Consider the following 22,674-nt stretch of genomic DNA (forward strand, 5'->3'; position numbering starts at 1 on the left):
CACAGTAAGCGCTCAATAAATACGACTGATGATGCCCAGCTAGCCTACCTGCGGTTCCAGGTCCAGGACGCAGATCTTTCCGCCCTCCAAGACGGAGCGCACGGCGTCCACGCTGGTGCCGTAGAAATGGCCCCGGTAGCTGCCGAATTCTAACATCCTGGCACGGAACAAGGGGCACCGTCACATTCGCTCTGCAGGACGTCCATCACACTGCGTTCACTCATTCCTTCAATCGTATTTATTGAGCGCTTCCTGTGTGCAGAGCACTGTACTAAGCGCTTGGGAAGTCCAAGTCGGCGACGTATAGAGACGGTCCCTACCCAACCGTGGGCTCAATAAATACGATTGACTGACTGACCGACGTGCCCCACATCACGCAGCGGACACACGGCAGAGCCAGGATTGGAGAAGCAGCGTGGCTCAGTGGAAAGAGCCCGGGCTTGAGAGGCGGAGGTCGTGGGTTCTAATCCCGGCTCCGCCGCTTGTCTGCTGTGTGACTCGGGGCAAGTCACGTCACTTCTCTGGGCCTCAGTTCCCTCGTTTGTAAAATGGGGATGAAGACTGGGAGCCCCACGGGGGACAATCCGATCACCTCGTATCCCCCCCTCCCAGCGCTTAGAACGGTGCTTGGCACATAGGAAGCGCTTAACAAATACCAACATTATTATTATTCTGACACCCAGGCCCGTGTTCTAACCACTAGGCCACACTGCTCTTCACTCATCTTAATGACTTAATTTTGACTTGTCAATTAAATTAAATTAATTAATTTTGACTTGTCATTGATGACAATGACTTAATAGAGTAATAGTATTACTCTATTTACTTATTTATTTATTTATGTTACTTGTACATCAGCAGCGTGGCTCAGTGGCAAGAGCCCGGGCTTTGGAGTCAGAGGTCGTGGGTTCAAATCCCGGCTCCGCCACTTGTCAGTTGTGTGACTCCGGGCAAGTCGCTTCACTTCTCCGTGCCTCAGTGACCTCATCTGGAAAATGGGGACTGTGAGACTGTGAGCCCCACGTGGGACAACCTGATCACCTTGTAACCTCCCCAGCGCTTAGAGCAGTGCTTTGCACATAGTAAGCGCTTAATAAATGCCATCATCATTATTATTATCATTATTGTACATATCTATTCTATTTATTTTATTTTGTTAGTATGTTTGGTTTTGTTCTCTGTCTCCCCCTTCTAGACTGTGAGCCCGCTGTTGGGTAGGGACTGTCTCTATGTGTTGCCGACTTGTACTTCCCAAGCGCTTAGAACAGTGCTCTGCACACAGTAAGTGCTCAATAAATACGATTGATTGATTGATTAGCTGCCCTCGTCCCCAATTCCACCCCAGCCAGTGCTCCTGACCCTGCCTTTGTCACTCTCCCGCCTCACACATTTCCCCCTGCCCAAAGACCCTCTCCTCAGCTTCGCCCAGTCACGCCTCTCTTCTCTCTCAAGGCAGCATGGGAGAAGCACTGTTCATCATCAATCGTATTTATTGAGCGCTTACTATGTGCAGAGCACTGTACTAAGCGCTTAGCACTGTACTAAGCACTGTTGGGTAGGGACCGTCTCTATATGTTGCCAACTTGGACTTCCCAAGCGCTTAGTACAGTGCTCTGCACACAGTAAGCGCTCAATAAATACGGTTGAATGAATGAATGAAAGAAGCAGCGTGGCTCAGTGGAAAGAGCCCGGGCTTTGGAGTCGGAGGTCATGGGTTCAAATCCTGGTTCATCCAACTGTCAGCTGTGTGACTTTGGGCAAGTCACTTCACTTCTCTGGGCCCCAGTTCCCTCGTCTGTAAAATGGGATTAAGACTGTGAGCCCACTGTTGGGTAGGGACCGTCTCTATATGTTGCCAACTTGTACATCCCAAGCGCTTAGTCCAGTGCTCTGCACACAGTAAGCGCTCAATAAATACGGTTGAATGAATGAATGAAAGAAGCGGCGTGGCTCAGTGGAAAAAGCCCGGGCTTTGGGGTCCGAGGTCATGGGTTCAAATCCCGGCTCCGCCAACTGTCAGCTGTGGGACTTTGGGCAAGTCACTTCACTTCTCTGGGCCTCAGTTCCCTCATCTGTAAAATGGGGATGAAGACTGTGAGCACCCCGTGGGACAACCTGATCACCTTGTAACCTCCCCAGCGCTTAGAACGGTGCTTTGCACATAGTAAGCGCTTAATGAATGCCATTAAAAAAAAAAGTCAATTCACTTGTCTGTGCCCCAGTTCCCTCCTCTGTAAAATGGGATTAAGACCGTGAGCCCACTGTTGGGTAGGGACCATCTCTATATGTTGCCAACTTGTACATCCCAAGCGCTTAGTCCAGTGCTCTGCACACAGTAAGCGCTCAATAAATACGACTGAATGAATGAATGAATGAATGAAGACTGTGAGCCCCCCGTGGGACAACCTGATCACCTTGTAACCTCCCCAACGCTTAGAACGGTGCTTTGCGCATAGTAAGCGCTTAACAAATACCCTTATTATTATTATTATTATTATTAAGCCCTTTCCTCAGCTTCAACCATGGCCTAGTGGCTAGAGCAGGGTCCTGGGAGTCAGGAGGTAGTGGGTTCTAATCCTGGCTCCGTCACTCGTCTGCTGGGTGACCTTGGGCAAGTCGCTTCACTTCTCTGGGCCTCAGTTCCCTCATCTGGAAAATGGGGATTGAGACTGGGAGCCCCTCGTGGGACAGGGACTGTGTCCAGCCCGATTTGCTTGGATCCACCCTAGCGCTTAGTAAGTACGGTGCCTGGCACACAATAATCGCTTAACAGATATTATTATTATTATTATTATTATTATTATTATTATTATTATTATTATTATTATTATTATTATTATTATGTCTCTCTTCTCTTTCAAGGCCCTCTAAAAAAGCCCCCTCTTCCAGGAGGATGCTGGCAATGTTGAAACAAAGTAAGTTGTCACCAATACGCTGAGGCAGGATTAAACTCCGAGGGGACCTAGACTGTGAGCCCACTGTTGGGTAGGGACCGTCTCTATATGTTGCCAACTTGGACTTCCCAAGCGCTTAGTACAGTGCTCTGCACACAGTAAGCGCTCAATAAATACGATTGAATGAGTGACCTAGGCCTCATCCAGTTGAACTGGAATAATGATAATAATGATGACATTTGTTAAGCGCTTACTATGTACCAAGCACTGTTTTAAGCACTGGGGGGATACAAAGTGATCAGGTTGTCCCACGTGGGGCTCACACTTTTAATCCCCATTTTCCAGATGAGGTCACTGAGGCCCAGAGAAGTGAAGTGACTTGCCTAAGGTCATTCATTCATTCAATCGTATTTATTGAGCGCTTCCTGTGTGCAGAGCACTGTACTAAGCGCTTGGGAAGTCCAAGTTGGCAACATATAGAGACGGTCCCTACCCAACAGTGGGCTCACAGTCTACACAGCAGACAAGTGGTGGAGTTGGAATTCGAACCCACGGCCTCTGACTCAATCAGTCAATCAATCAATCGTATTTATTGAGCGCTTCCTGTGTGCAGAGCACTGTACTAAGCGCTTGGGAGGTACAAGTTGGCAGCATATAGAGACAGTCCCTGCCCAACAGTGGGCTCACAGTCTACACAGCAGACAAGTGGTGGAGTCGGGATTTGAACCCACGCCCTCTGACTCAATCAATCAATCAATCAATCGGATTTATTGAGCGCTTCCTGTGTGCAGAGCACTGTACTAAGCGCTTGGGAAGTCCAAGTTGGCAACATATAGAGACGGTCCCTACCCAACAGTGGGCTCACAGTCTACACAGCAGACAAGTGGTGGAGTTGGAATTCGAACCCACGGCCTCTGACTCAATCAATCAATCAATCAATCGTATTTATTGAGCGCTTCCTGTGTGCAGAGCACTGTACTAAGCGCTTGGGAGGTACAAGTTGGCAGCATATAGAGACGGTCCCTGCCCAACAGTGGGCTCACAGTCTACACAGCAGACGAGTGGTGGAGTCGGGATTCGAACCCACGCCCTGTGACTCCCGAGCCTGGGCTCTCTCCGCAAAGCCACGCTGCTTCTGGAAGGAGACAGAGAGAAAAGTCCTCACCTGTGGCTATACACCATGCTCTCAAACGTTGCCCTCGACACGTAGTGATACTCCCTGCCGTCTTCTTCATAGCTCTTCTGAGCGCGAGTGGTGTCTATTAAGGAGGGAGAGGAAACGTTTTTAGAGTTCTACTTCAATCAGTCCGTGGCATTTATTGAGCACCTAGAGCTTGGGCTTGGGAGAGGCCAGCTGAGTTAGTAGCGTGGCTCAGTGGAAAGAGCCCGGGCTTTGGAGTCAGAGGTCATGGGTTCAAATCCCGGCTCCGCCAACTGTCAATCAATCAATCAATCAATCAGTCATATTTACTGAGCGCTTACTGTGTGCAGAGCACTGTACTACGCGCTTGGGAAGTACAAGTTGGCAACATATAGAGATGGTCCCTACTCAACAGTGGGCTCACAGTCTAGAAGGGGGAGACAGACAACAAAACCAAACATGCTAACAAAATAAAATAAATAGAATAGATATGTACAAATAAAATAAATGAGTAAAAAATATGTACAAACATATATACAGGAGCTGTGGGGAAGAGAAGGAGGTACTGCATCTGTAAAATGGGGATTAAGACTGTGAGCCCCACGTGGGACAACCTGATCACCTTGTATCCCCTCCCCAGCGCTTAGAACAGTGCTTGGCACATAGTAAGCGCTTAACAAATACCATCGTTATTATTAGTAGACATGATCCCTGCCCTCAAAGAATTTATTATAATAATAATAATGATGATGGCATTTTTTTAAGCGCTTACTATGAGCCAAGCGCTGTTCTAAGCGCTGGGGTAGATACAAGGTGATCAGTTTGTCCCACGTGGGGCTCACAGTCTTAATCTCCATTTTACAGATGAGGTCACTGAGGCCCGGAGAATAATAATCTGCAAAATGGGGATTAAGACTGTAAGCCGCACATGGGACAACCTGATCGCCTTGTAACCTCCCCAGCGCTTAAAACAGTGCTTTGCACATAGTAAGTGCTTAATAAATGCCATCATTATTATTATTATTGTTAATAAGGCTTTGAAGTGGGGGAGATTCATTGTCTAGACTGTGAGCCCGCTGTTGGGAGGGACCGTCTCTAGATGTTGCCAACTTGGACTTCCCAAGCGCTTAGTCCAGTGCTCTGCACACAGTAAGCGCTCAATAAATACGATTGAATGAATGAATGAATTAATATTTTTCTATTTATTTTATTTTGTTAATGTGTTTTGTTTTGTCATCCGTCTCCCCCTTCTAGACTGTGAGCCCGCTGTTGGGTAGGGACCGTCTCTAGATGTTGCCAACTTGGATTTCCCAAGCGCTTAGTCCAGTGCTGTGCACACAGTAAGCGCTCAATAAATACGATTGAATGAATGAATGAATGAATGAGTATTTTTTCTATTTATTTTACTTTGTTAATATGTTTTGTCGTCTGTCTCTCCCTTCTAGACTGTGAGCCCGCTGTTGGGTAGGGACCGTCTCTAGATGTTGCCAACTTGGACTTCCCAAGCGCTTAGTCCAGTGCTCCGCACACAGCAAAGCAGCTTGGCTCAGTGGAAAGAGCCCGGGCTTTGGAGTCGGAGGTCATGGGTTCAAATCCCAGCTCCGCCACCTCATCATCATCATCAATCGTATTCATTGAGCACTTACTGTGTGCAGAGCACTGTACTAAGCGCTTGGGAAGTCCCAGTTGGCCACATATAGAGACAGTCCCTACCCAGCAGTGGGCTCACAGTCTAGAAGGGGGGAGACGGACGACAAAACAAAGCATATTAACAAAATAAAACACTTGTCAGCTGTGTGACCTTGGGCAAGTCACTTCACTTCTCTGAGCCTCAGTTCCCTCATTTGTAAAATGGGGATGAAGACTGTGAGCCCCGCGTGGGACAACCTGATCACCTTGTATCCCCCCTGCGCTTAGAACAGTGCTTCGCACATAGTAAGTGCTTAACAAATGCCCTCATTATTATTATTATTAATGAATACGATTGAATGAAGGAATGAACTTGTACTTCCCAAGCGCTTAGTCCAGTGCTCTGCGCACAGTAAGCGCTCAATAAATACGATTGAATGAAGGAACGAATGAATCTGAGGAGGAAGGGTTTTCCAGGCCGGAGAAGGGAGGTGGACGAGAGGTCGGCAGTGAGGAGACGAGGAAGGAGGAAGAGGGTTGGCAGGAGGAAGGGACTCGGGACGTACGTGGCACCGCACTCTGAAAGCGGTCGGGGTCGAATCGGACGAGTCGTCTCCTCAGTTCGTTCACTCCAACTCCCGATGGGCCTAGAAAGGGGACGGAAAGAAAGATGAAGGGACAAAGTGGCCGCTCTCATCCCTTCTCCCAAAGCGGTCCGGAAGGCCCGGCTTCCGGGGCCGAGCCTGGCCGGGAGAGGGTAATGATAGTAATGATTCATTCAATCGTATTTATTGAGCGCTTACTGTGTGCGGAGCACTGGACTAAGTCCAAGTTGGCAACATACAGAGACGGTCATCATCATCATCAATCGTATTTATTGAGTGCTTACTGTGTGCGGAGCACTGGACTAAGTCCAAGTTGGCAACATATAGAGACGGTCATCATCATCATCATCAATCGTATTTATTGAGCGCTTACTGTGTGCGGAGCACTGCACTAAGTCCAAGTTGTCAACATATAGAGACGGTCACCATCATCATCATCAATCGTATTTATTGAGCGCTTACTGTGTGCGGAGCACTGCACTAAGTCCAAGTTGGCAACATATAGAGACGATCATCATCATCATCATCAATCGTATTAATGAGCACTTACTGTGTGCGGAGCACTGGACTAAGTCCAAGTTGGCAACATATAGAGACGGTCATCATCATCATCATCATCAATCGTATTTATTGAGCACTTACTGTGTGAGGAGCACTGCACTAAGTCCAAGTTGGCAACATATAGAGACGGTCATCATCATCATCATCATCATCAATCGTATTTATTGAGCGCTTACTGTGTGCGGAGCACTGCACTAAGTCCAAGTTGGCAACATATAGAGACAGTCATCATCATCATCATCAACAATCGTATTTATTGAGCGCTTACTGTATGCAGAGCACTGGACTAAGAGCTTGGAAAGTCCAAGTTGGCAACATATAGAGACAGTCCCTACCCGACAGTGGGTTCACGGTCTAGAAGGGGGAGACAGACAACAAAACCAAACATACTAGCAAAATAAAATAAATAGAATAGATATGTACAAGTAAAATAAATAAATAAATAAATAGAGTAATAAATATGTACAAACATATATACATATATAGAGACAGTCCCTAGCCAACAGTGGGCTCGCAGTCTAAAAGAGGGAGACGGAGAACAAAACCAAGCATACTAACAAAATAAAATAAATAGAATAGATAGGTACAAGTAAAATAAATAAATAAATGAATAGAGTAATAACTATATACATATATACATATATAGAGACAGTCTCTACCCAACAGTGGGCTCACAGTCTAAAAGGGGGAGACAGACAACAAAACCAAACATACTAGCAAAATAAAATTAGTAGAATAGATATGTACAAGTAAAATAAATAAATAAATAGAGTAATAAATATGTACAAACATATATACATATATAGAGACAGTCCCTACCCAACAGCGGGCTCGCAGTCTAAAAGAGGGAGACGGAGAACAAAACCAAGCATACTAACAAAATAAAATAAATAGAATAGATATGTACAAGTAAAATAAATAGAGTAATAAATATGTACAAACATATATACATATATACAGGTGCTGTGGGGAAGGGAAGGAGGTAAGATGGGGGGGATGGAGAGGGGGATGAGGGGGAGAGGAAGGAAGGGGACCCTATCCAACAGTGGGCTCACAGTCTAGAAGGCGGGGGTAATAATAATAATAATAATGATGATGGCATTTATTAAGCACTTACTATGTGCAAAGCACTGTTCTAAGCGCTGGGGAGGTTACAAGGTGATCAGGTTGTCCCACGGGGGGCTCACAGTCTTCATCCCCATTTTACAGACGAGGTAACTGAGGCACAGAGAATGATGATGTTGATGCTATTTGTTAAGCGCTTACTATGTGCAAAGCACTGTTCTAAGCGCTGGGGGGGTTACAAGGTGATCAGGTTGTCCCACGGGGGGCTCACAGTCTTCATCCCCATTTTACAGATGAGGTAACTGAGGCACAGAGAATGATGATGTTGATGCTATTTGTTAAGCGCTTACTATGTGCAAAGCACTGTTCTAAGCGCTGGGGGGGTTACAAGGTGATCAGGTTGTCCCACGGGGGGCTCACAGTCTTCATCGCCATTTTACAGACGAGGGAACTGAGGCCCAGAGAAGTGAAGTGACTTGCCCAAAGTCACACAGCTGACAATTGGCGGGGCCGGGATTTGAACCTCTGACTCCAAAGCCCGGGCTCTTTCTACTGAGCCATGCTGCTTCTCTGGTATTTGTTAATCAATCAGTCGTATTCATTGAGCGCTTACTGTGTGCAGAGCACTGTACTAAGCGCTTGCGAGACGGTCCCTACCCAACAGCGGGCTCACAGTCTAGAAGGGGGAGACCGACAACAAAACAAAACATATTAACGAAATAAAATAAATAGAATAAATATGTACAAATAAAATAAATAAATGAATAGAGTAATAAATCCGTACAAGAATATATACATCTATACAGGTGCTGTGGGGAGGGGAAGGAGGTAAGGCAAGGGAGAGGAAGGAGGGGGCTGAGTGTGGGAAGGCCTCCTGGAGGAGGTGAGCTCTCAGTAGGGCTTTGAAGGGAGGAAGAGAGCTAGCTTGGCGGATGTGTGGAGGGAATATAAGAGAATAATAATAATGATGGCATTTATTAAGCGCTTACTATGTGCCAAGCATTGTTCTAAGCGCTTGGGGGATACAAGGTGATCAGGTTGTCCCCCGTGGGGCTCCCAGTCTTCATCCCCATTTTCCAGATGAGGGAACTGAGGCTCAGAGAAGTGAAGTGAGTTGCCCAAAGTCACCCAGATGACAAGCGGCAGAGGCGGGATTTGAACCCATGACCTCTGACTCCAAAGCCCGGGCTCTTTCCACTGATCCACGCTGTGACAGTGACTGTGAGCCCACAGTTGGGTAGGGACCGTCACTAGATGATGCCAACTTGTACTTCCCAAGCGCTTAGTCCAGTGCTCTGCACACAGTAAGCGCTCAATCAATACAACTGAATGGAGGAATGAATGTGCCGAGCACCGTTCGAAGCGCTGGGGTGGATACAAGTTCAAATCCCGGCCCCGCCGCTTGTCAGCTGTGTGACTCTGGGCGGAGAGGCAGCGCGGCTCAGTGGGAAGAGCCCGGGCTTTGGAGTCGGAGGTCATGGGTTCAAATCCCAGCTCCGCCACTTGTCAGCTTTGGGCAAGTCATTCTACTTCTTTGGGCCTCAGTTTCCTCATCTGGAAAATGGGGATGAAGACTGGGAGCCCCCCCCGTGGGACAACCTGATGACCTTGTAACCTCCCCGGCGCTTAGAACAGTGCTTTGCACATAGTAAGCGCTTAATAAATGCCATTATTATTAAGTCACTACACTTCTCTATCCCTCAGTTACTTCACCCGTTTTGGAACAGCAGAAAAGGCAAAAAAGGGTCGGAGAGTGGGCCCTGCTGCTCACCCACGAGCACGATGGCGCGGTGTCTATCTGTTGGACTCCTCCGGTACCTCGCCACCTCTTCGTAGGGCCCCCCTCCGCCACCGCAACGGCCACCCGGGCAGCACGGGGGGATGCCAGGCCGCGGGCCTTGGGCGGACCTCCTGCGACAGAGACGCGTGCTGCGGCGGAAACCGGCTGAGTTGGGTGGGAACACACAGTGGGTCAGAATAATAAGGATGAGCATAATCATAATAATAATAATAATGACATTTATTAGGCGCTTACTACGTGCAAAGCACTGTTCTAAGTGCTGGGGAGGATACAAGGTGATCAGGTTGTCCCACGTGGGGCTCACAGTCAATCCCCATTTTACAGATGAGGGAACCGAGGCCCAGAGAAGTGAAGTGACTTGCCCAAAGTCACCCAGCTGACAGTTGGTGGAGCCAGGATTTGAACCCCTGACCTGGCAGCACGGGGGGCTGCCAGGCCGCGGGCCTTGGGCGGACCTCCTGCGACAGAGACTCGTGCTGCGGCGGAAACCGGCTGAGTTGGGTGGGAACACACAGTGGGTCAGAATAATAATGATGAGCATAATAATAAAAATAATAATAATAATAATGACATTTATTAAGTGCTTACTATGTGCAGAGCACTGTTCTAAGCGCTGGGGAGGATACAAGGTGATCAGGTTGTCCCACGTGGGGCTCACGGTCAATCCCCATTTTACAGATGAGGTAACCGAGGCCCAGAGAAGTGAAGTGACTTGCCCAAAGTCACCCAGCTGACAGTTGGTGGAGCCAGGATTTGAACCCCTGACCTGGCAGCACGGGGGGCTGCCAGGCCGCGGGCCTTGGGCGGACCTCCTGCGACAGAGACGCGTGCTGCGGCAGAAACCGGCTGAGTTGGGTGGGAACACACAGTGGGTCAGAATAATAATGATGAGCATAATAATAATAATAATAATTATTATTATTATTATTATTTATTTAAGCGCTTACTATGTGCAAAGCACTGTTCTAAGTGCTGGGGAGGATACAAGGTGATCAGGTTGTCCCACGTGGGGCTCACAGTCAATCCCCATTTTACAGATGAGGGAACCGAGGCCCAGAGAAGTGAAGTGACTTGCCCAAAGTCACCCAGCTGACAGTTGGTGGAGCCAGGATTTGAACCCCTGACCTGGCAGCACGGGGGGCTGCCAGGCCGCGGGCCTTGGGCGGACCTCCTGCGACAGAGACGCGTGCTGCGGCGGAAACCGGCTGAGTTGGGTGGGAACACACAGTGGGTCAGAATAATAATGATGAGCATAATAATAAAAATAATAATAATAATAATGACATTTATTAAGTGCTTACTATGTGCAGAGCACTGTTCTAAGCGCTGGGGAGGATACAAGGTGATCAGGTTGTCCCACGTGGGGCTCACGGTCAATCCCCATTTTACAGATGAGGTAACCGAGGCCCAGAGAAGTGAAGTGACTTGCCCAAAGTCACCCAGCTGACAGTTGGTGGAGCCAGGATTTGAACCCCTGACCTGGCAGCACGGGGGGGCTGCCAGGCCGCGGGCCTTGGGCGGACCTCCTGCGACAGAGACGCGTGCTGCGGCAGAAACCGGCTGAGTTGGGTGGGAACACACAGTGGGTCAGAATAATAATGATGAGCATAATAATAATAATAATAATAATTATTATTATTATTATTTATTTAAGCGCTTACTATGTGCAAAGCACTGTTCTAAGTGCTGGGGAGGATACAAGGTGATCAGGTTGTCCCACGTGGGGCTCACAGTCAATCCCCATTTTACAGATGAGGGAACCGAGGCCCAGAGAAGTGAAGTGACTTGCCCAAAGTCACCCAGCTGACAGTTGGTGGAGCCAGGATTTGAACCCCTGACCTCTGACTCCAAAGCCCGGGCTCTTTCCACTGAGCCACGCTGCTTCTCTGCGAGTGATCATCTGTTAGATAATAATAATAATAATAATGGCATTTATTAAGCGCTTACTATGTGCAAAGCACTGTTCTAAGCGCTGGGGAGGTTGCAAGGTGACCAGCTTGTCCCACAGAGGGCAGACAGTCTTAATCCCCATTTTCCAGATGAGGGGACTGAGGCCCAGAGAAGTGAAGTGACTTGCCCAAAGTCACACAGCTGACAAGTGGCGGAGCCGGGATTTGAACCCGTGACCTCTGACTCCAAAGCCCGGGCTCTTTCCACTGAGCCACGCTATGAGCATAATCATTCATTCCTTCAATCGTATTTATTGAGCGCTTACTGTGTGCAGAGCACTGCACTAAGCGCTTGGAAAGTCCAATCGGCAACATATAGGGACGGTCCCTACCCAACAGCGGGCTCACAGTCGAGAAGGGGGAGATGGACAACAAAACAAAATATACTGTGGTATTGTGGTATAATTGCGGTATAATAATTGTGGTATAAATAGTAATAATGATAATGCGTAAGCGCTTACTATGTGCAAAGCAGTGGCATTAATAATAATAATAATAATAATAGTGGCATTTATTAAGCCCTTACCATGTGCCTTGTAGGCTGTGAGCCCACTGTTGGGTAGGGACCGTCTCTATATGTTGCCATCTTGGCCTTCCCAAGCGCTTAGTACAGTGCTCTGCACACAGTAAGCGCTCAATAAATACGATTGAATGAATGAATGAATATGTTGCCAACTTGTACTTCCCAAGCGCTTAGTCCAGTGCTCTGCACACAGGAAGCGCTCAATAAATACGACTGAATGAACGAATGAATGAATATGTTGCCAACTTGTACTTCCCAAGTGCTTAGTATAGTGCTCTGCACACAGTAAGCGCTCAATAAATACAATTGAATGAATATATGAATATGTTGCCAACTTGTACTTCCCAAGCGCTTAGTACAGTGCTATGCACACAGGAAGTGCCCAATAAATACAATTGAATGAATGAATATGTTGCCAACTTGTACTTCCCAAGCGCTTAGTACAGTGCTCTGCACACAGGAAGCGCTCAATAAATGCGATTGAATGAATGAATGAATGTGCACAGCACTGTTCTATGTACTGGGGGGATACAAGGTAAGCAGGTTGTCCCACATGGGGCTTACAGTCTTCATCCCCATTTTCCAGATGAGGTCACCGAGGCCCAGAGAAGTGAAGTGACTTGTCCCAAGTCACACAGCTGACCGGTGGCAGAGGCGGGATTTGAACCCATGACCTCTGACTCCAAAGCCCGGGCTCTTTCCACTGAGCCACGCTGCTTCTCTGTTAGTTAAGTGCTTATCCCGGCCCAGCCACTTGTCGGCTGGGTGACTTTGGGCAAGTCACTTCACTTCTCTGGGCCTCAGTTCCCTCGTCTGTAAAATGGGGATGAAGACTGTGAGGGTGTCAGAGGTCATGGGTTCAGATCCCAGCCCCGCCACTTGTCGGCTGGGTGACTTTGGGCAAGTCACTTCACTTCTCTGGGCCTCAGTTCCCTCGTCTGTAAAATGGGGATGAACACTGTGAGGGTGTCAGAGGTCATGGGTTCACATCCCAGCCCCGCCACTTGTCAGCTGGGTGACTTTGGGCAAGTCACTTCACTTCTCTGGGCCTCAGTTCCCTCATCTGTAAAATGGGGATGAAGACTGTGAGCCCCACGTGCGACAACCAGATCACCTTGTATCCTCCCAGGCGCTTAGAACAGTGCTAAGCGCTTAACTTACTAAGGAGAAGCAGCGCGGCTCAGTGAAAAGAGCCTGGGCTTTAGAGTCAGAGGTCATGGGTTCTAATCCCGGCTCTGCCACGTCTGCTGTGTGACCTTGGGCAAGTCACTTCACTTTTCTGGGCCTCAGTTCCCTCATCTGTAAAATGGGGATGAAGACCGTGAGCCCACATGCACACATTCATTCATTCAGTCATGCTTATTAAGCACTTACTGTGTGCAGAGCACTGTACTAAGCGCTTAGGAAAGCACAATACAACAATTAAAAGTGACATTCCTTGCCCACAGTGAGCTCACAGTCTAGAGAAGCAGCGTGGCTCAGTGGAAAGAGCCCGGGCTTTGGAGTCCAAGGTCATGGGTTCAAATCCCGGCTCTGCCTATCGTCGGCTGTGTGACTCTGGGCAAGTCACTTCACTTCTCTGGGCCTCAGTTCCCTCATCTGTCAAATGAGGATTAAGACTGTGAGCTCCCCGTGGGACGACCTGATCACCTTGTATTCTCCCCAGCGCTTAGAACAGTGCTTTGCACATAGTAAGTGCTTAACAAATGCCAACATTATTATTATTATTATTATTATTATTATTATTATTATTATTATTATTATTATTACTTACCGATAAATGTCCGCTGGTCAACCCCGGCAAACTCCTCTTCCTCTGGCCCACGGAGCACAGACGGGGCAGAGCAGAAACAGAGGAAGAAAGAATGGTGACTGGCATATGCCCACATTAGACGCATCTTTTATTGATTTATTTATTTTACTTGTACCTATCTATTCTATTTATTTTATTTTGTTAATATGTTTGGTTTTGTTCTCCGTCTCCCCCTTCTAGACTGTGAGCCCACTGTTGGATAGGGACTGTCTCTATATGTTGCCAACTTGTACTTCCCAAGCGCTTAGTACAGTGCTCTGCACACAGTAAGCGCTCAATAAATATGATTGATTGATTGATTGATTGATCTTGCAGATTGCAGACCTTTGGAAAAGCCCCCCTCAGCGGGCTTCCTTGGGTCAATGCACTGTGATGGGTATTTGGGAACGTAATAATAATAATTAGGATACTTGCTAAGCGCTCACTATGTGCACATATTTATTCTATTTATTTTATTTTGTTAATATGTTTTGTTTTGTTGTCTGTCTCCCCCTTCTAGACTGTGAGCCCGCTGTTGGGTAGGGACTGTCTCTAGATGTTGCCAACTTGGACTTCCCAAGCGCTTAGTCCAGTGCTCTGCACACAGTAAGCGCTTAATAAATACCATTGAATGAATGAATGCCAAGCGCTGTTTTAAGCGCTGGGGTAGATACAAGTTAATCAGATTGGACACAGTCCCTTTAACACGTGGGACCCAGAGAAGTGAAGTGACCGGCTTAAGGTCACACAGCAGACACGTGGTGGAGCCGGGATTAGAACCCAGGTCCGTCTGACTCCGAGGCTCGGGGCTTTGGAGTCAGAGGTCGGGGGTTCAAATCCCGGCTCAGCCAATTGTCAGCCGTGTGACTCTGGGCAAGTCACTTCACTTCTCCGGGCCTCAGTTACCTCATCTGGAAAATGGGGATTAGGACTGCGAGCCTCCTGTGGGACAACCTGATCACCTTGTAACCTCCCCAGCGCTTAGAACAGTGCTTTGCACATAGTAAGCGCTTAATGTGGCTCGGTGGAAAAAGCCCGGGCTTTGGAGTCAGAGGTCATGGGTTCAAATCCCGGCTCCGCCACTTGCCAACTATGTGACTTTGGGCAAGTCACTTCACTTCTCTGGGCCTCAGTTACCTCATCTGGAAAATGGGGATTAGGACTGCGAGCCTCCTGTGGGACAACCTGATCACCTTGTAACCTCCCCAGCGCTTAGAACAGTGCTTTGCACATAGTAAGCGCTTAATGTGGCTTGGTGGAAAAAGCCCGGGCTTTGGAGTCAGAGGTCATGGGTTCAAATCCCGGCTCCGCCACTTGCCAACTATGTGACTTTGGGCAAGGCACTTCACTTCTCTGGGCCTCAGTTCCCTCATCTGGAAAATGGGGATGAAAACTGTGAGCCCCCCGTGGGACAACCTGAGTACCTTGTATCTACCCCAGCGCTAAGAACAGTGCTTTGCACATAGTAAGCGCTTAACAAATACCATTATTATTATTATTATTGTTATTATCATTATTATTATTATTGTTATTATTATTATGCAGTAAGCCACACTGCCTCTCATAACAGAAGCACCAGACACCACCTTTGCCTGCAAGGAGGTTACGCTCTGATAAGGGAAACTGACATAGAAATCGAGACCACAAAGAACAATCAGAATAAGTAATTGGAGGTGGAAAAACTGCAGGGCCTGAGTGGGGTCTGAGTTTTGGGGCCTAAGGCTCTGAGTTTTGGAGAGGTAATGATTAATAATAATAATAATAATAATAATAATAATAACAACAACAATAATGGCATTTATTAAGCACTTACTATGTGCAAAGCACTGTTCTAAACGCTGGAGAGGTTACAAAGTGATCTGGTTGTCCCCCAGCGGGGCTCACAGTCTTCATCCCCATTTTACAGATGAGGGAACTGAGGCCCAGAGAATCAACCAATCAATCGTATTAATTGAGCGCTTACTGTGTGCAGAGCGCTGTACTAAGCGCTTGGGAAGTCCAAGTTGGCAACATATAGAGACAGTCCCTACCCAACAGTGGGCTCACAGTCTAATCATCATCAATCGTATTTATTGAACGCTTACTATGTGCAGAGCACTGTACTAAGCGCTTGGGAAGTACAAAATCAGGTTAGACACGGTCCCCGTCCCACGTGGGGCTCACTGCCCTAATCCCCATTTTACAGATGAGGGAACGGAGGCCCAGAGAAGTGAAGTGACTTGCCCAAAGTCACACAGCAGACAAGGGGTAAGAGAAAACTTACCTTCTTTAAGCTCCTCTGGGTATTTGGGTGGAAGCATCGCCAGCCATGGAGAGAAGGACAAAGGAAGTTCAGGCTTCGAAGGCCCAGTCCATCGGATTCCCTCTTCATATCTGAATTTCCCAATTCATATCAAACGCCTTCCCTCTCCATATCTAACGGATGATCACTCGCAAAGAAGCAGCGTGGCTCAGTGGAAAGAGCCCGGGCTTTGGAGTCAGAGGTCATGGGTTCGAATCCCGGCTCCTCCACTTGCCAGCTGTGTGACTTTGGGCAAGTCACTTCACTTCTGTGGGCCTCAGTCCCCTCATCTGGAAAATGGGGATTAAGACTGCCTGCCCTCTGTGGGACATGCTGATCACCTTGTAACCTCCCCCTTGCTTAGAACAGTGCTTTGCACATAGTAAGCGCTTAATAAATGCCATTATTATTATTATCTAACAGATGATCACTCGCAGAGAAGCAGCGTGGCTCAGTGGAAAGAACACGGGCTTTGGAGTCAGAGGTCATGGGTTCAAGTCCAGGCTTCGCCACTTGTCAGCTGTGTGACTTTGGGCAAGTCACTTCACTTCTCTGGGCCTCAGTTCCCTCATCTGTAAAATGGGGATTAAGACTGTGAGCCCCCCTGTGGGACAACCTGATCACCTTGTATCCCCCAGCACTTAGAACAGGGCTTTGCACATAGTAAGCGCTTAATAAATGCCATCATTAAAAAAAAAAGCGGCAGGTCCGAAGAAAATGGGAAATTGCTTTCCCGACCGGTCGCGTTTTGTTGGATGGAAACCCGCTGCTCAGCACTCAGAGACCCTTCCTAAGGAGGAGCGCTCAGAGAACTCTGAATGTAAGCTCCTTGTGGGCAGAGAACACGTCTATCCACTCTGTTGTAGCCTCCCAAGCGCTTAGTACAGTGCTCTGCACCCAGTAAGCGCTCCATCGGTACTATTGAGGGATTGATTTTTGCTTACCAGATTCAAATAGTTCTTCATCTTTCATTTTTCCATGGGAAGGGGAAAAAAAAGATAGCTCTCATTTCACGGTTATTATTCATCATCATCATCATCATCAATTGTATTTATTGAGCGCTTACTGTGTGCAGAGCACTGTACTAAGCGCTTGGGAAGTACAAGTTGGCAACATATAGAGACGGTCCCTACCCAACAGTGGGCTCACAGTCTAAAAGGGGGAGACAGACAACAAAACAACACATATTAACAAAATAAAATAAATGGAATAAAGATGTACAAGTAAAATACCTTCTTACTCCCAGACCCAAGCTCTACCCTCTCCACCATGCTGTTTCCCACTGTGAGCCTTCTAGACTGTGAGCCCGCTGTTGGGTAGGGACCGTCTCTAGATGTTGCCAACTTGTACTTCCCAAGCGCTTAGTACAGTGCTCTGCACACAGTAAGCACTCAATAAATACGGTTGATTGATTGAAAAGCAGAAAGCTCAATCGCTTCTAGTGTCCTTCCTTGGGAACCCTTTCAATCAGGACTCCAACATCAGGGATTGGCCTAGTTGAGGAGGCTTTGGCATTCTCCCCCTTCTAGACTGTGAGCCAGCTGTCGGGTAGGGACCGGCTCTATATGTTGCCGACTTGGACTTCCCAAGCGCTTAGTCCAGTGCTCTGCACACAGTAAGCGCTCAATAAATACGATTGAATGAATGAATGAATGAATGATTAAATACCTGTATATATGTACCTGCGTATATGTATATGTGCTTGTATGTATTTATTACTCTATTTGTACATATTTATTCTATTTATTTTATTTTGTTAATATGTTTTGTTTTGTTCTCTGTCTCCCCCTTCTAGACTGTGAGCCCGCTGTTGGGTAGGGACCGTCTCTAGATATTGCCAACTTGTACTTCCCAAGTACTTAGTCCAGTGCTCTGCATACAGTAAGCGCTCAATAAATGCCTGTATATACGTATATATGTACCTGTATATATGTATATATGTTTGCATGTATTTATTACTCTATTTATTTATTTATTTATTTATTTTATTTGTACATATTTATTCTATTTATTTTATTTTGTTAATATGTTTTGTTTTGTTCTCTGCCTCCCCCTTCTAGACTGTGAGCCCACTGTTGGGTAGGGACCGTCTCTAGATGTTGCCAACTTGGACTTCCCAAGCGCTTAGTCCAGTGCTCTGCACACAGTAAGCGCTCAATAAATACCTGTATATATCTATATATGTACCTGTATATATGTATATATGTTTGCATGCATTTATTACTCTATTGATTTATTGATTTATTTTATTTGTCCATATTTATTCTATTTATTTTATTTTGTTAATATGTTTTGTTGTCTGTCTCCCCCTTCTAGACTGCGAGCCCGCTGTTGGGTAGGGACCGGCTCTAGATGTTGCCAACCTGGACTTCCCAAGCGCTTAGTCCAGTGCTCTGCACACAGTAAGCGCTCAATAAATACGATTGAATGAATGAATAAATATGAATGAATGAATGAATGAATGAATGAATGAATGAATGAGTGGGAAGGGAATCCTTGGGGGAGAAGTGCTTTTTCCCGGGCCAATCCATGCCCAGTCCTAGCCCGCTGGGGAGACATTCCGGGCATTAATACTTGTCCCGTCTCTGCCGTCGCTACGTCCAAACAGATGCCCATCAGCAGAAGGACTGTCCCTAATCCTGCAGTCGCGCTCTAAACTGTAAGCTCGTTGTGGGCAAGGGAATGTGTCTGTTTATTGTTACGTTGCACTCTCCCAAGTGCATGGCGGAGTGGGCAGAGCCCAGGCCTGGGTTTCAGAATAATAATAATAATGATGGCATTTATTTAGTGCTTACTATGTGCAAAGCCCTGTTCTAAGCGCTGGGGGAGATACAAAGTGATCAGGTTGTCATCATCATCATCATCATCATCAATCGTATTTATTGAGCGCTTACTATGTGCAGAGCACTGTACTGGTTGTCCCACGGGGGGCTCACAGTCTTAATCCCCATTTTACAGATGGGGTAACTGAGGCTCAGAGAAGTTAAGTGACTTACCCAAGGTCACACAGCAGACATATGGCAGAGCCGGGATTCGAACCCATGACCACTGACTCCACTGACTGCTTCTCTCTGCTTCTGCTACTGAAAGGATCTTGGAACCGCCAACTCACAAACCCTTTCTGGGCCTTGTCAACTACCTTGGACTGTAATCATCTCTAGACTGGAAGCTCACTGTGGGCAGGGAGCTCTTGGGAAGTACAGGTCGGCGACATCTAGAGACGGTCCCTACCCAACAACGGGCTCACAGTCTAGAAGGGGGAGACAGACAACAAAACAAAACACGTGGACAGGTGTCAATAATAATAATAATAATAATAATGGCATTTATTAAGTGCTTACTATGTGCAAAGCACTGTTCTAAGCGTTGGGAAGGTTACAAGGTGATCAGGTTGTCCCACAGGGAGCTCACAGTCAGCGTGGCTCAGTGGAAAGAGCCCGGGCTTTGGAGTCAGAGGTCCTGGGTTCAAATCCCGGCTCCACCAATTGTCAGCTGGGTGACTTTGGGCAAGTCGCTTAACTTCTCTGTGCCTCAGTTACCTCATCTGTAAAATGGAGATTAAGACAGTGAGCCTGCCATGGGACAACCTGATCACTTTGTTACCTCCCCAGCGCTTAGAACAGTGCTTTGCACCATCATCATCATCATCATCATCAATCGTATTTATTGAGCACTTACTATGTGCAGAGCACTGTACTAAGCGCTTGGGAAGTCCAAATTGGCAACATATAGAGACAGTCCCTACCCAACAGTGGGCTCACAGTCTAAAAGGGGGAGACAGAGAACAAAACATAGTAAGCGCTTAATAAATGCCATCATCATCATCATCATCATCATCACAGTCTTAATCCCCATTTTACAGATGAGGGAACTGAGGCCCAGAGAAGTGAAGTGACTGGCCCAAAGTCACACAGCTGACAATTCGCAGAGCCGGCATTTGAACCCATGACCTCTGATTCCAAAGCCCGGGCTCTTTTCCACTGAGCCACGCTGCTTCAAGTCGTCAGAATAAATACTCTGGGCACAGTAAGCGCTCAATAAATACGATTGAATGAATGAATGAATGAATACCATGTGCCAAGCACCATATGCGTGCGGAGGATAGGTTTGAATGCGTACACGCTCTAAGGGAGGCGGTTGGATTGGGACCATCTGGTGTGTTGGGACTTGACTGGGGAAGGTTGTGGATTCGACTCCCGGCTCTGCCGCTTGTCTGCCGTGGGACCTTGGGCAAATCACTTCACTTCTCTGGGCCTCAGTGACCTCATCTTTAAAATGGGGATTGAGACTGTGAGCCCCATTTTGGGACGGGGGCTGAGTCCAACCTGATTTGCTTGTATTCACCCCGGGGCTTAGTACAGTGAGCCCACTGTTGGGTAGGGACTGTCTCTATATGTTGCCAACTTGTACTTCCCAAGTGCTTAGTACAGTGCTCTGCACGCAGTAAGCGCTCAATAAATACGACTGATTGATTGATAGTAAGCGCTCAACCAACACTGTAATTATAATTATTACTCTCCCAAGCACTTAGTGATTTTCTGCATACGGTAAGTGCTCAATAAATGAGCCCGCTGTTGAGTAAGGAACGTCTCTATATGTTGCCAACTTGGACTTCCCAAGTGCTTAGTACAGTGCTCTGCACACAGTAAGCGCTCAATAAATATGATTGAATGAATAAATACAACTGAATTGAATGAATGAACGAACCAGCAGCGGGGGAGACCTGCAGGGAGGGGACCAGATGGGGCTAGAAGAAGCGGGTCGCCACTCCAGCAAGCCCTCACTGGGCCTCTCCTTCCATTTCTTCCCATAGTAAACGGGCCCTGGAAATGGAGCTGGGGAGAAAATTTGCCACAATGACTCCCCCCAACCCCACCCGATCCCCACTGCATCCCTCATTCATTCATTCATTCCATCGTATTTATTGAACGCTTACTGTGTGCAGAGCACTGGACTATGCGCTTGGGAAGTACAAGTTGGTGACATATTGAGATGGTCCCTACCCAACATTCATTCATTCAATCGTATTTATTGAGCACTTACTGTGTGCAGAGCACTGGACTAAGCGCTTGGGAAGTACAAGTTGGCAACATATAGAGACGGTCCCAACATTCATTCATTCAATCGTATTTATTGAGCGCTTACTGTGTGCAGAGCACTGGACCAAGTGCTTGGGAAGTACAAGTTGGCGACATATTGTGACGGTCCCTACCCAACAGTGGGTTCACAGTCTAGAAGGGGGAGACAGACCACAAAACAAAACATGTGGCCAGGTGTCAAGTCGTCAGAACAAATAGAATTACAGCTAGATGCACATCATAAACAAAATAAATAGAATAGTAAATATGGACAAGTAAAATAAATAGAGTAATAAATCTGTACAAACATATATACAGGAGCTGTGGGGAGGGGAAGGAGGTAAGGCAGGGGGGATGGGGAGGAGGAGAGGAAAAGGGGGGGCTCAGTGTGGGAAGGCCTCCTGGAGGAGGGGAGCTCTCAGTAGGGCTTTGAAGGGAGGAAGAGAGCGAGCTTGGAGCATGTGCGGAGGGAGGGCATTCCAGGCCAGGGGGAGGACGTGGGCCGGGGGTCGATGGCGGGACAGGCGAGAACGAGGCCCTGTGAGGAGGTGAGCGGTGGCAGAGGAGCGGAGGGTGCGGGCTGCGTTGGAGAAGGACAGAAGGGAGGGGAGGGAGGAGGGGGCCAGGGGATGGAAAGCCTTGAAGTCCAGGGTGTGGGAAGGGGAGGGTGTACCCCCCAGAAACAAGTCTGGGGCTTTACCTGCTTCCACCCAATTTTCATCAATTTTCATGTCATCGTCTGGAAAGGAGAGTCCAAAGGAGGAAAAAAAGCTTAGAATTTGCGAGCCCTCAAATCCTTCATCCTCTTCTTCCTCCTCCTCCTCTTCCTTCTCCTTCTCCTCCGCCCCTTCTTTCCCTTCTCCTCCTCCTCCTCCACGAAGCCTTCCCCAGTCAAGTTCCAACACACCAGATGGTCCCAACCCAACCGCCTCCCTTGGAGCGTGTACACATTCAAACCTATCCTCCATGGTGCTTGGCACATGGTATTCATTCATTCATTCATTCAATCGTATTTATTGAGCGCTTACTGTGTGCAGAGCACTGGACTAAGGGCTTGGGAAGTACAAGTTGGCAACATTTAGAGACAGTCCCAACCCAACCGCCTCCCTTAGAGATTGGACGCATTCAAACCTATTCTCCGCACGCATATGGTGCTTGGCACATGGTATTCATTCATTCAATCATATTTATTGAGCGCTTACTATGTGCAGAGCACTGGACTAAGCGCTTGGGAAGTACAGGTTGGCGACATATAGAGACGGTCCCTACCCAACAGTGGGCTCACAGTCTAGAAGGGGGAGATGGACAACAAAACAAAACATGTGGACAGGTGTCAAGTCGTCAGAATGAATAGA

At 47.5% G+C, this 22,674-nt stretch overlaps 1 protein-coding gene across 1 annotated transcript in view; it reads right to left on the reverse strand.

The window, feature by feature from the left end:
* MPP4 (membrane palmitoylated protein 4) overlaps positions 1-22,674 on the reverse strand; it is a 72,059-nt gene that overhangs the window by 6,594 nt on the left and 42,791 nt on the right. The window contains exons 12-19 of the mRNA XM_038749580.1: positions 22,020-22,058; positions 17,186-17,206; positions 16,224-16,238; positions 13,943-13,984; positions 9,667-9,840; positions 6,231-6,311; positions 4,060-4,153; positions 49-157 (exon numbers count right to left, since the gene is read on the reverse strand). Coding sequence (XP_038605508.1) covers positions 49-157; positions 4,060-4,153; positions 6,231-6,311; positions 9,667-9,840; positions 13,943-13,984; positions 16,224-16,238; positions 17,186-17,206; positions 22,020-22,058 — 575 coding nt within the window. The remainder of the gene's footprint in view (positions 1-48; positions 158-4,059; positions 4,154-6,230; positions 6,312-9,666; positions 9,841-13,942; positions 13,985-16,223; positions 16,239-17,185; positions 17,207-22,019; positions 22,059-22,674) is intronic.

Source organism: Tachyglossus aculeatus, chromosome 7 (genome assembly GCF_015852505.1).
Source record: "Tachyglossus aculeatus isolate mTacAcu1 chromosome 7, mTacAcu1.pri, whole genome shotgun sequence".
NCBI lineage: Eukaryota > Metazoa > Chordata > Mammalia > Monotremata > Tachyglossidae > Tachyglossus > Tachyglossus aculeatus.